This window comes from Syngnathus typhle, linkage group LG2 (genome assembly GCF_033458585.1).
Source record: "Syngnathus typhle isolate RoL2023-S1 ecotype Sweden linkage group LG2, RoL_Styp_1.0, whole genome shotgun sequence".
Taxonomy (NCBI): domain Eukaryota; kingdom Metazoa; phylum Chordata; class Actinopteri; order Syngnathiformes; family Syngnathidae; genus Syngnathus; species Syngnathus typhle.
The window spans coordinates 7,511,547-7,523,455 of NC_083739.1; the positions used below are offsets into that span (position 1 = coordinate 7,511,547).

General features: G+C 42.0%; 1 protein-coding gene across 1 annotated transcript; it reads left to right on the forward strand.

The window, feature by feature from the left end:
* The first annotated feature begins 2,002 nt into the window (after nucleotides 1-2,002).
* On the forward strand, nucleotides 2,003-11,510 carry rnd3a (Rho family GTPase 3a). The gene is made up of 5 exons (XM_061271634.1): nucleotides 2,003-2,285; nucleotides 2,462-2,549; nucleotides 8,169-8,278; nucleotides 9,204-9,338; nucleotides 9,415-11,510. Exons 1-5 carry the CDS (start codon nucleotides 2,136-2,138, stop codon nucleotides 9,661-9,663), a joined length of 732 nt encoding a protein of 243 aa, XP_061127618.1. The 5' UTR covers nucleotides 2,003-2,135; the 3' UTR covers nucleotides 9,664-11,510.
* Nucleotides 11,511-11,909: the final 399 nt, after the last annotated feature.

An 11,909-nucleotide genomic window follows, 5' to 3' on the forward strand; every position in this document is an offset into this window, starting at 1 on the left:
AAGAAATGATAAAAATCATAAAAGATTTTCACTTAATCATGAGCAGCATCAGACTTCTCAGTTGTTAATCTTTTTTTATTGCACTTTCATTGGTTAAATTTGGAAATTAAACTATTGGAAAATAAACTCATAAAGTTGAAAGGTCACATTGCAGCCCATTGTCAAACCGGTTTGTGGAGACAAGCTGGTGAAAAAATGATTTACCCTTTGAAAAGTTTGAGCACATCAGTACCCTTGACAATTTTGAGCACATCAGTCTTTTTCACACGTTTATATCAAACCAGTCACTTTGAAAGTATCCTTGATTTAGAGTTTATGGGTAACCCAACATCAATATGTTGAGAATTTGGGAAGTAGTTGCAGCACCCAGAGAAAGGCAACGCAAAAATTCCATACCATTCTACACTTTTTTGTTGTTCAATATTTGATTTAAAAGTACACAATGTGGTCCATGTTGAAAATATTTTCATAAATGACCATTTTGTCACTTTATGAAACGTGAGAGACTGCAACAATAGAGATGATCATTAAACCAGGTGGTGAAGCTCCACGATTGTATCAGATAGAATTTAAATGAGGCCAAATGTAGTTGAGAGATGGCAACCAGATAGCAGAAAGGGTAAAATCCCCCGTCCCCCACTCCCCTGGCAGTGTTTTGTCCTGCAGGCACAGTTTCCACACAACAGACGGGACTCCAGCCTCACAGCCTGCAGGGTGGAGCTGTATTGAAGTAAAAAAAATACTAGCCACCCCAAAAGTCCAAAGATGATGTTGCAGAAGATATAAAACACTGCTGTTTTTTTATTTGTGTTGTATGTATATAGCCTGTTTACCTCAAGCCTTTAATAGGAAATGTGTATGTTGCTCTTTGGAAAATGACTGGCTGTATGTGTTGTTCACACATATTGAAAGAATTCTCACTGGAAACAATCAAAGCTGCATTGAAGAAACAGCCAGAACCTCCCCTGGGTTCAAATGTAGACCTCTTAAAAGCAATTCATGTGTGCTCGCACAACATAATCAATCCCCGTGTCTCAAGGTTCCACTGGAGAGCAGCCAGGGGGCTCAAGCCCAACTGAACAAAACATGTCTAAAACATTCTAGGCAGCTCATTTGGACTGTGAGTTATGTGCTATTGAATTCAGAGCACAATTCAGCCAAGGCCAAGCAAACACGGGAGTGTTTTATTTGTTATTTGCACATCACTGGCTCAATTAATATGCATAGTCAAAACTGTCTACCATGATATGTAAAATCTTTTCACTTACCTCAAATTTTCAACACATTATATAATTTTCTATATGTGCACTGTGGAGTGACATGTAATGTTTATTACAGTATGCTCTTTGTCTGGTCATCCACCCATCCATCCATCCATCCATCCATCCATCCATCCATCCATCCATCCATCCATCCATCCATCCATCCAATTAAACGATGACAGACAGATAAAAGCAAGTGGCCTGCCGTGCAATGTGTGGAATACTTCTCAATAAAAATTCTAGCCAGAAATCTCCTAGCAACTTGGCAATCAAGAATGATTAATTATTAAGAAGCGGTATTATCCATTGCACTTATTATACTGCAGCGCCATGGAACTACGTGAACCGACACTGGTGCAATGTTTCTGCAGTAGTAAAGCCACAATTACAGTATATTTCTGTATGAAAAACACTCCAAGAAGTACACTAAAATAAAAAATAAGATTTCTTTTTTTTAAATACCAATTTTAAAACACAGACACACACTGAAACACAAAAAAAGGCCTATCAGTCGAGTTGGACCTGTCTACATTTTTCCTTTACACTTACAACCAGGAGGGGGCGCCATAACGGCAGACAAGACTGCAGCGAGTTGCTTGTCGCTTGACTGTGCGAAGTGGATCACGGAAAAGGCCCGAGCTGGATCGCTGGATCACTGGATCCACGCGAGGGGGCGTGGAGCTGAGGGGAAGCGCCACTCATCATTGGTTACCGTCGCCCTATAAGAGCCAGAGGGAGAAGTTTCCACCGGCTTGGAGCAGGCGCAGACAACTCGACTAGTCTGTCAGCAAGGCGCTGTCAAGCATCCACACGCAGCAAACGTCGGACTCTTTTTAGCTTTTAAATCACAGTCACTCTCCCCGGTGGGAATCAATGAAGGAAAGACGCCCGTGTCAGAAACTCTCCGTGAAATCCGCCATGGATCCTAGTCCGAGTGTCAAGTGTAAGATCGTGGTGGTGGGAGACAGCCAGTGTGGGAAGACAGCGCTGCTTCACGTGTTCGCCAAGGACTGTTTCCCTGAGGTAAGAACCTTTAGCGACATGCATGATGTGAATTCAAGAGCACAAATAAACCTTCAGTAACGATGACCGTGCACTCATCCTCCATTCTATGATGCGTGGAGAGATTTAGGGCGTGCATGCGTGCGGTAATGCGGCGATTCTCGTCCTAATATTGCACTGCGTTTTGCTCCCATCAGAGTTATGTCCCCACTGTGTTTGAGAACTACACGGCCAGCTTTGAAATCGACACACAGAGGATTGAACTCAGCCTGTGGGACACCTCAGGTAACCAGGCCACATTTGCATGCGCATGAATATGAATATGCTTCAACTCTTTCTCGCTGACCCCTAACTCTTTCAAAACGCATTTTCTTTAGAGGACATAAGAAATAATGAAGCTATTTAATTTATTTTTGGTGTCAAATTATGATGCTTTGATTGGGAGTCACATAGGTTTTGGTGTGGAGGGCCTATTGTTCCCTCATCCTGATCACCACTGGACGTGTAGACCATGTTCCCCTGATGCGTCCCAACATGTAGCCTGGATAAAATATTGACATTTTTCTATTAATCCTTGATAAGAATATGAACCGTTTCATCCGACTTGTAAAGTCGAAGTATGCAAACAAAGAGGCACAATGGTCATCTGGATAACACACTTTTGGAACTGTGCCTAGTTTTAAGAAAAGTGAAGTCTTGCAACACATGTACTGCCTCTTCACCCCTACCCCGATTTTGTAGGGTTTACGATCAGGGGCCAAATGAGCTGAAGCATCCTGTGTATGCGTGTGTTTGTGTTGGGGGGTGTAAACAACCCATCTCGCATCCATCAATGTCCGAGCAGTGAAAAGCTCAGCAGTCAGTCCGTCAGGCGCAAGTGCAGCATATGTTGCATGTAGTATGTCTATTGAGGAGGGGGGGGTTTGAAAATGGGCATGGGTGGGGCCAAGCAGCCAGCCAGCTGTTGTTCTTCTCAGGTTTGGAATTCCTCAGAGGTGTTGCAGTAACTTTTTTTTAGACCTCCAAATATGCAATCTGCCTTAGCAAGACTGCAAACAAAGGTGAATCCCTGTAAGACTTATTTCTTGGAGGGAAATAGGAGAAGAAACATCTGTTAAATATTGGTAGCATTTGAAATTCCTTCACGCCCACTGTTTGTGTGACTTGGGAAAGGCGAAGAAAAGGAAAGGAAAGGAAAAAAGAAAGCATGTTTTGTAGCGCTGTGTTGGCCTGTCGCCCGGAGCCATTTTTCCTTTCTCTAACTTTCATAGAACTATGTTTGCATCTTTCGAGGTGTTTCCTTTGACATTGTGAGATGTCAACCTGACCCCACCTCATATTAAACACCCACCCAAGCTCACAAACACTTGCTGATAGAGCCACCTAATCGATCCATTATGAGCTATGTCCAAGCATGCACTCAAACAAAGACCGCCGGGCTTAGATAAAGACCAAAGCACACAAATGGAGTCAAACACAATCTCTGATTCCCCCACCCCCTTTCTAGAAAACACCTACACACATATGGTGGTTGTAGGGAGTCTTTGTTGTGTCCTGATGGGCAACCTAATAAGCGGTGTGTGTTTAACGATGGAGGACTAGATAGGACTAATTCGGGTCGTTAAAGAGGAAGTCAACCCCCAAAACCTTCTTTGTCGTAAAATGTTCTGTGAAGCCCAACTGGTCTAAACACGTCATTGGGATTAATGTTTTGTTTGTGGGATATTAGTCAGATCGTCAAAATCCGCCTGTTTTTACGGCGGCCATTTTGCTACTTGCTGTCGACTGAAAATGACCTCAGTCGCCACAGGTCACAACCAATCACAGCTCACCAGTTCTTTTTAAGCTGAGCTATGATTGGTTGAGAACTGGCAACTGTGATGTTATTTTCAAGTGGCAAAATCATGAATAAACAGCTGAATATTGCTGCTCAACTCGTTCTTCAAGCACAATACTAATCGAAATGCTATGTTTCGACTAGTAGAGGTACATTCAACATCTTGTAAAGAAAACTTGGGGTTGACTTCACCTTTGCAAACCCCTGAGAGAAGGAACTGCCTTCCATTTTGCCCATGAGGCCTTCATTCCAGTGAGCACTATTTATTTTAAATTGAGTGAACACCTGCAGTCTGAGCCCAGGTCAAAGTAGGACCGAGATCAGCCTCCCGCATCGTGACAAGTATTTCCGGGAATGTGATCCCTTCCCCTCTCTGCAAGCCATTGTTGCATCGGATCGCATTTCAGAACTCGAATTAGAGCTGCGTGTCTGGCATTCCTCAGACTAAAGGTTTCGCCAACCCCTGGACAAAGAAGTCTATTGTGTCCACAGGTCCGGATCCTTAGCAGGGTGAAATTGAAGTGGCGTGGTTGGCTAGTCCTACACAGCCAAATTCAATCATGGATGAATTAGTCAATTGGCAGTAGAAGCCAGCATACACAAATTGAAAGGCAATGCCCTCGGCCTCACCTTGTTGGGGGCAGTATCATGGGAAAGCTATTTTACCTCAAACACGAACTTCAATTGTGGTTTTTATCTGAATAAATAGTTTGTCTCTATTTTATTTCAATCCTTTACGATTTTTTTCCCCCCAGATTTCTTGACTGTTTCTATAAAGGTAGTCATGCCCAACCCTCCACAAACATAGACATATTTAGTTTGATCATGTTCAGTAATGCCAAAATGTGCATGTTTTCCGATACCAATATTCAGACTGAAATTACTCATCAAATTCACACATTGTTAAGATGCCTTTCTGTATTTACTTTGAAAGAAGGTGACGCAGACTTTCTAGGAAACATCTTTCATCACAAATAACCTTAGTAGTATTGCTGCATCCTTATATTGGGATTAATGAAGAACTATTGCATAGACCTTTTGGCTCCGTTGAGTGAGTGATTATATGTACTATACAAGTTCTGTAAGCCTAGAACATACTTATCTGTTTTTCCACAGATGGTGCAACACCTGTGCATACACACACACACAATCCCTCCCTCTGCTCAAGCTCGGCTATGACAGCTATGCATTTAATCAACAGGTCATTCCGTACCTCTGCTGAGGCTAACGTGCATACAGCACACGCAAGGCAGTGTTGTCGACAAGAGTTTACAGTCAGTATGATGGATTGCATTCCAAACTAGTATCGGAGCACCACAAGGTTTGAGGTTAACATGGCCATTGTCATTGCAGTTGCTGTGAAGAGAAACAGGCCCGAGTGTGAAAAAAAAAATAAACACATTGAGGGCAGGGGGAGAGGTGAAGGCGGTCCAAATTTTTCCTCATTTACACTTCTGGTCTGATGTCTTTCAACGTATACACACAGTGTGTGTTTCTTTTTACCGGTTTGCTAAAAGCACTTTTTTTGCAGAACTGTCTCTATCCCTTTCAGTCACGGTAATTCCAATGATTGGTTCCAGCAACTGAAGTGCTGAGGAAAAAAAAAAAAAGGAAATGTGTGATGCGGTTGCGTTTGAACGTGACAGCCATGAAAGATGGGGAAAAGATTCCTGTGGTTAATCCCAAATTCTTTCTTGATGTGAAGGGACGATAATGTCTGCTGCTAAGAGTTTAATAATGAAACCTATAAAAACCTTGAACAAAACTCATGGGAAAACGAAGCAGAGCATTTTCGACATAGGAATGTGTTTTGTATAGTTCGGAGCATGACACTGACCATGTCATACTTTCAAATTAGTTATGGCCAAACCAAAGCAACTTTTGCACCCAGCAGCACAGTTCAAGTCTGCTCATTTGTGTTCTATGTATTTCTTTTTCTGGAGTTATTTCTGTTTTCAAAATAGTCATAGTTTACCAAAACCAGTCCTCTGTACCTTGGCCTACAACACCCTGTGGTGAAAACATCAACCAGATCAGTTGAATGTTTTATACTGTACTGTGGTGAGCTCAACTGGAGCCCTTGGTGGAAATGTTTTCATAGAATCGGCACCCCTGGATCAACATTTGGAAGCAGTAACATTGTGGAACGCAGGGCTGCAACCAGAGCGCAACGCGGCTCAATCCCTCAAACATCACACCCCATAATATTTCAATGTAAACGGGCATTTATCCACTTCTTTAACATGCTGCCAAGATGGCCTCCTATACCACAGAAAGATCCATCACTGGGCATATTTTTAACACTGGTTAAAAAAAACAAGTTCTACAGACAGCATTTATAATGCGCTGTTTGGAAAAAATCCAGTTTTCCACGCGGCAACATAATTCTTCAGCAGAGCAATATTTGTTTAGAGAAAGTGAAGAAAGATTTTTTTAGATTTTCATTGTGGCAGACCCAGCTTGTGGCCATATAGTTTGTTTAGACATTGTTTATGCTAAAATTCTTCTTTGATGCACAATACGGAGTACTCTATCTTTGTACTTATCACTGTCGGGTCAAAAGTGAAACATTTTTTATTATTTTACACCATGTCACTATCGAATTTTTTTCGAATCGATGTATTCTATCGATTCATTGGATGCAATCGTATGTCTTAGTATATTTAAAAATATTTTGTCCATTTACAGTTTATTAACTAATTATTTTAGTTTTTTTGCCATTTGTAGTGATTAAAAAAACAACTGAACAGTTAGGCAATATCACTCAAGCAAAAGCAGATGTTTGCAAATGTCTTGATTTGATTAAACACAAATTATAAACAAAGGATGAGAGAAATTAATTATTGAATGTAATTAAAAGATGTCGCTAAATGATAACTCGAAAAATGATGCGATCCATTTGATAATTGAATTGTTTTTGCTTAATTTGGACACTTCTGTTTTCCATCCACAAAGGACAGATGACAAGCGCTATTTCACATGCTCCCTCAAGTAACTCTGGTTCTCCCGATGGGTGACTGGGTTCATGTATTAATCAGCCAGTGTGGCTGTTTTATTTCACCTGAAAGGAAGCACGAGTTGTTTGAATGGTGCCCCTCCCCCTCCATTGTGGCCCACCAAGACTGTTTGAATCAAGAGTCTTATATGTGTGTGACTTTGTGTGCATTCCTGGCTGCTCACGGTTTGGAAACGGACCTCCCAGGGGAGACTTGAATTCCCCATAACAAAATTCCCCAGATTTTTTTGCAGCCAATTGTGTGTGGTCGGCCATAACTTGTCATGTGATCTTGACTCACCTTGACATTACACAACCGCCACCCCTCCCCCCGACACTTCCTGATCATGATGTCTGTTGGGGCGAAAGGGCGTCTCCGTCGCATATGGCTTCAATTTGAGGTGGGAGTAGTTCCCTCACTCTGAGGTTCTATTTTTCGGCAGGGTTTTTTTCCTGAGAAAGATCTTGTCATAGTCAGCACATTTTTTTGTGTTATTTGTTTTGCTCTCTCAGTTGCTATGGATTATGTCATGCAATCAATTAAAGTACATTCCTTTCTATGGTTATCATTGTTTTTTAGAGATCGGGAATGGGCTCCTCCCTTAAGTGAGGAGGACTTCACACTATTCCTGTCTGATCCCGGCAGATTTCCTTTTTTCTTTCCCAATGACACGAGATCCCAGATTGGCTGATCCCAAAATAGCTTCTACAGTAAACTAATTACGAAACATGTCTTAGTTTGCTCCTGTTCTTCATTTTGTTTGTATGTACTATCAATTAAACTTGCTCGCTAGAAGAAATCTGCCAGATCAATGGTTGTCTACTATTTTTAATGTTCTCTCTAGAACATTTGACCAAAATTCTCAAATGGATCAATTCACAAACCGACTGGACAGGTTTGAGAAATATCGTACGACTAGGACGATACTCAAATTTCCCCAGCAACAATGATAAGGTGGTTTGTGTCTGTTTGTTTGATTGATTGCATTCTCACTTGAGCAGCCAACGACTCTCCCACCCGAAAAGAGCAAATCGTGTGTTTATCTCATCTCTTCTTTTCTCTTTCGTTCAGGTTCTCCGTATTACGACAATGTGAGACCTCTTTCGTATCCAGACTCGGATGCAGTGCTCATCTGCTTTGACATCAGTCGCCCCGAAACTCTAGACAGCGTTCTGAAGAAGGTCAGTTGTCTTTGATTAAATTGTCTTTTGTATGTGTCAACAATGCAGACTTTGGTTGTGTTTGATGTGCGGCCAAGAAGCCTGTCTGGATCAAAAGTCTGAAGTCAGTCAAGATGTCACGTGGCACTCGGTTACTTAGCTGAAAGAAGGAAGTGACACAATTCCACTGATGTGATATGGAAGTGTGGAGCTGCTGTGGTTTGTATCTCCTGATTGTGATTGTTCTGGCTGACGTCCACACGTTATGGTGTAAATCACATCGATTATCAGACTGGTGGAATGTCTGCTTCTCAGAAAGAGGATTACTCAAGAAATGCTAAGGGTATTTCCGCGAAATAAAAACTTGCTACTATTTGTTATACTTGTTTGTTGTTGCACTTAAGTAAAAGTTACAGCACGGAGTTTTTGCTGCGAAGCACTGAACAATGTTCTGTAAGATTTTGTTTCTGTATTTAGTTTTTCCCTAGCATGTGCCAGACTTGGAAAGGAGGGAGGATTTTAAACGCTTCCAAAGTAAAAATCTAAACATATCCAGTTGGGCAGTAACAACTTTTGTAGAATGTGTCTGCCACAGTAATCAGTCAACGTATCAGGTAGAGTTATTGTGCAACACGATTTCCCGTTTCTATTTGATGAACTTGATCCACTGACAGTCGCCTGGGCGAGAGGCGGATTTGGCCGAAGCCCGAAGAGACTGTCCATCCATCACAGCGCGTCTATTGTTGGCAGGAAGGACACATGGAGATTATTTGTAGCTCCACCTCCACCCCAGGGTTCAAAGCCCTTGGGGCTAGAGGAAGTTGCAGTGTTGACCTTTGCACCTTATAATCCAGCGAGAAATCAACCTTTCCCTCGTCGAACCAGCAGACATTTCTTATCTTCCCGCATCAACTCCTTAACTGAGACTTTGTGTGTTTCTTTGCAGTGGAAGGGGGAGATACTGGAATTTTGTCCCAACACAAAGATGCTGTTGGTTGGCTGCAAGTCAGACTTACGCACTGACCTGAACACACTCGTCGAGCTCTCGAACCACCGGCAGGCCCCCGTGTCTTATGACCAGGTATGCTCAAGTTTCCTTCCTTTTATGATGGAAGCTCAGAACCCGCCCCCATCTATCATTGACTTTGCCACCACAGGGCTCCAGCATGGCCAAGCAGATCTCTGCGCCATACATCGAGTGCTCATCTCAGCAATCGGAGAACAGCGTGCGGGACATTTTCCACGTGGCCACGCTGGCCTGCATCAACAAAAATGGCAAAAATGTCAAGCGCAGCAAGACCGCCCGTGCCAGCAAGAGGACTTCCCACATGCCTGGTAGACCCGACCTGACAGCTGTAGCCTCAGACCTCCGCAAGGACAAGGCCAGAAGTTGCTCTGTCATGTGACTGAGGGGCAAGAGCCTGACGGGATTGGGGACTGAACATGGAGCAGCCAGGAAGAAGCTACAGGGAATGCATCTTTCCCGCATGGGAAAGACCTCTTTTGTGTCTGGAAAGTCAACGCATCTACAAGTTTATGGAATACACCGCACCAATGACGAGTCAAAGTCCGGCTGTCGAGGAAGCTATCTATCAGCGTGCCACCTGCTGGGGAAGTTGGTTATATCCTGCTTCCTGCGGGAGAACAAAGCTGAGGCAGGTCACGCCCACAAGAACTAAGTTGGAGAAGTGATGTCATTGGAACCCTCATAAGAACATGTGACATGTGGGTGTATGGGTGGGTCGCAACAAAAAGGGGCAAAGAGGTGCTGATATGGTTGATACTGAGCTTCAGAGAAACACATTGTCCGTCAAGTCATGGCAGCCCTGCACAACAAAGCTGCTGTTTGTCCCGTCTGCGATATGTTGTAAAATGTGAAGTCCTTGGTGATGAACTTTCCCATGATTGGTTGTTCTGGAAATTGCATGTCTGCACTAGGGTTGGGTGTTTGCAGTTCGGTTAAATGAAGTCAATTTGTCATCAATTTTCTTATAGATTTATTTAATATTCATTTTAGATGTCAAAATTAAATGGAAAAGGAAGCATGTTTCCATATCTTCTGTAATTGGAATTATGATAGTCCAACAATCCTCAAAACAACTAAACATTTAGCAAAGTAGAGCACTCGTTAAGGTTGTGAGCTAATCCCTATTCTTTGAGAAGTTTGAGCATGTCAATATGTGATAGCAAATCTCCCAAGGTACCAAAGATGAGGGGCTGCTGCAGCCAACAGGGTCCATTCATCATTCCTTCCTCTGTACACCAATCTATGGTGTCAGCAGATATTTATGATAACCTCTTTTTGTTAGTCCTGTACCAAACGTTGTTTCCTTTTTTTTTCTTTTTTCGATTTTCTTTGGCAGCCTATTTGACAGCTAACTAGCTAACTCAATTGCTACAAGAGGTTGCAACAATTCATGCTACCTTGAAAAGTTACAACAAAATATGCAATGATTCGGTGAGAACAGGTGGTGTTGCATTTATTCATGATGTGTGTCGTACTTGGAGCCATAAAAAGACTGACGACAATTGTCAGTGACCGCCAACCCGATTTTGTGATAAATAAAATTAAGCTTGTAAGTCTCGATCAAGAAGGTGTTCTGTTGTTGTTTGTTACGATACTAATTATTAACATTGAAAACGTTATTTTGCGTTGGCTCTTTAACAAAAGCCATCCAAAGTGGCATCTTTCACACTAGGCCCCGTCTCATTTGTAGGCCAAATGGTTGCTAGCTTTGCCAACTAATTACCCCTTGGATTTTCCATGTGCTACTAGCAAATGGTGTATTTTAAGATTATAATCAATGTACTAAGTCATCAAGCATCGACCTTTCACCTCCAGGAGAGAGCAGCTATTGCTAATGTTGCCTTAATGTACAGTGCTGTTAACATCTTAGTTTGGTTGTTAGTCAAGGTTACACAACTAAGAAAGATTTGTTCTGGTCTTTCTTTGCACCAAAAGACACCTTGTTTTATCGTGCATCATCAGGGTCTAAAAAAAATGACCATGTGCTGACGGCCAGTGTTGGAGCAATGCAATTTCTGTTTTCAAAAAAAAAAACACAGGCAATGACGCACTTGTAACATACGTTTGAAAATGTCCCAGTGCTGTGACCCAAAACTTTCATGTCGTTTTCTGCCTGCGTGTGTTTTCATGTTTTCTCTAATGCTGATGACACCTTGACAATGTTGTTGCCACAGTATTTATTGAATTGTATATTTTCCTTTTAAAATAAATGAAAATTAAATTAAACTTTAAAGTGTGGTTGTTGGCTTTGCACACAACGTTCTTTAGGTTCATTGCATTTTTTTTTCTTTATTCAAAAACACCTGTCTTTCATTTGGAGCAAACAGGATGTAGGAGAATACAATTAATTGTGAAAACAAACCTTAGGGGGAAAAAAAGCTGTGTAATGAATTTTTGGAACATTAAATCACTTTCTTCAAGATCAACAGGACCTTTGACCCATTTGCTCACTAAACCATTAGTACAACACAGGACTAACACTATTTTGGATTGAGTGGAAATGTGTGTTTCTACGCTACAAGAGCACAGTTGAAACTTTTTCACCACTGCAGTAAGTTTCCTCTAGGCTAAGATTGTTGGACCATGCGGGTTTTCATTATTCTGTCTCTGTGCACTTGCACAGTT

Coding starts and splice junctions, on each gene's coding strand:
- rnd3a (XM_061271634.1), top strand. CDS start 2,136: ATGAAGGAAAGACGCCCGTGTCAGAAACTCTCCGTGAAATCCGCCATG. Junction 2,286..2,461: donor CCAAGGACTGTTTCCCTGAG/GTAAGAACCTTT, acceptor TGCTCCCATCAG/AGTTATGTCCCCACTGTGTT. Junction 9,339..9,414: donor CCCCCGTGTCTTATGACCAG/GTATGCTCAAGT, acceptor TTGCCACCACAG/GGCTCCAGCATGGCCAAGCA.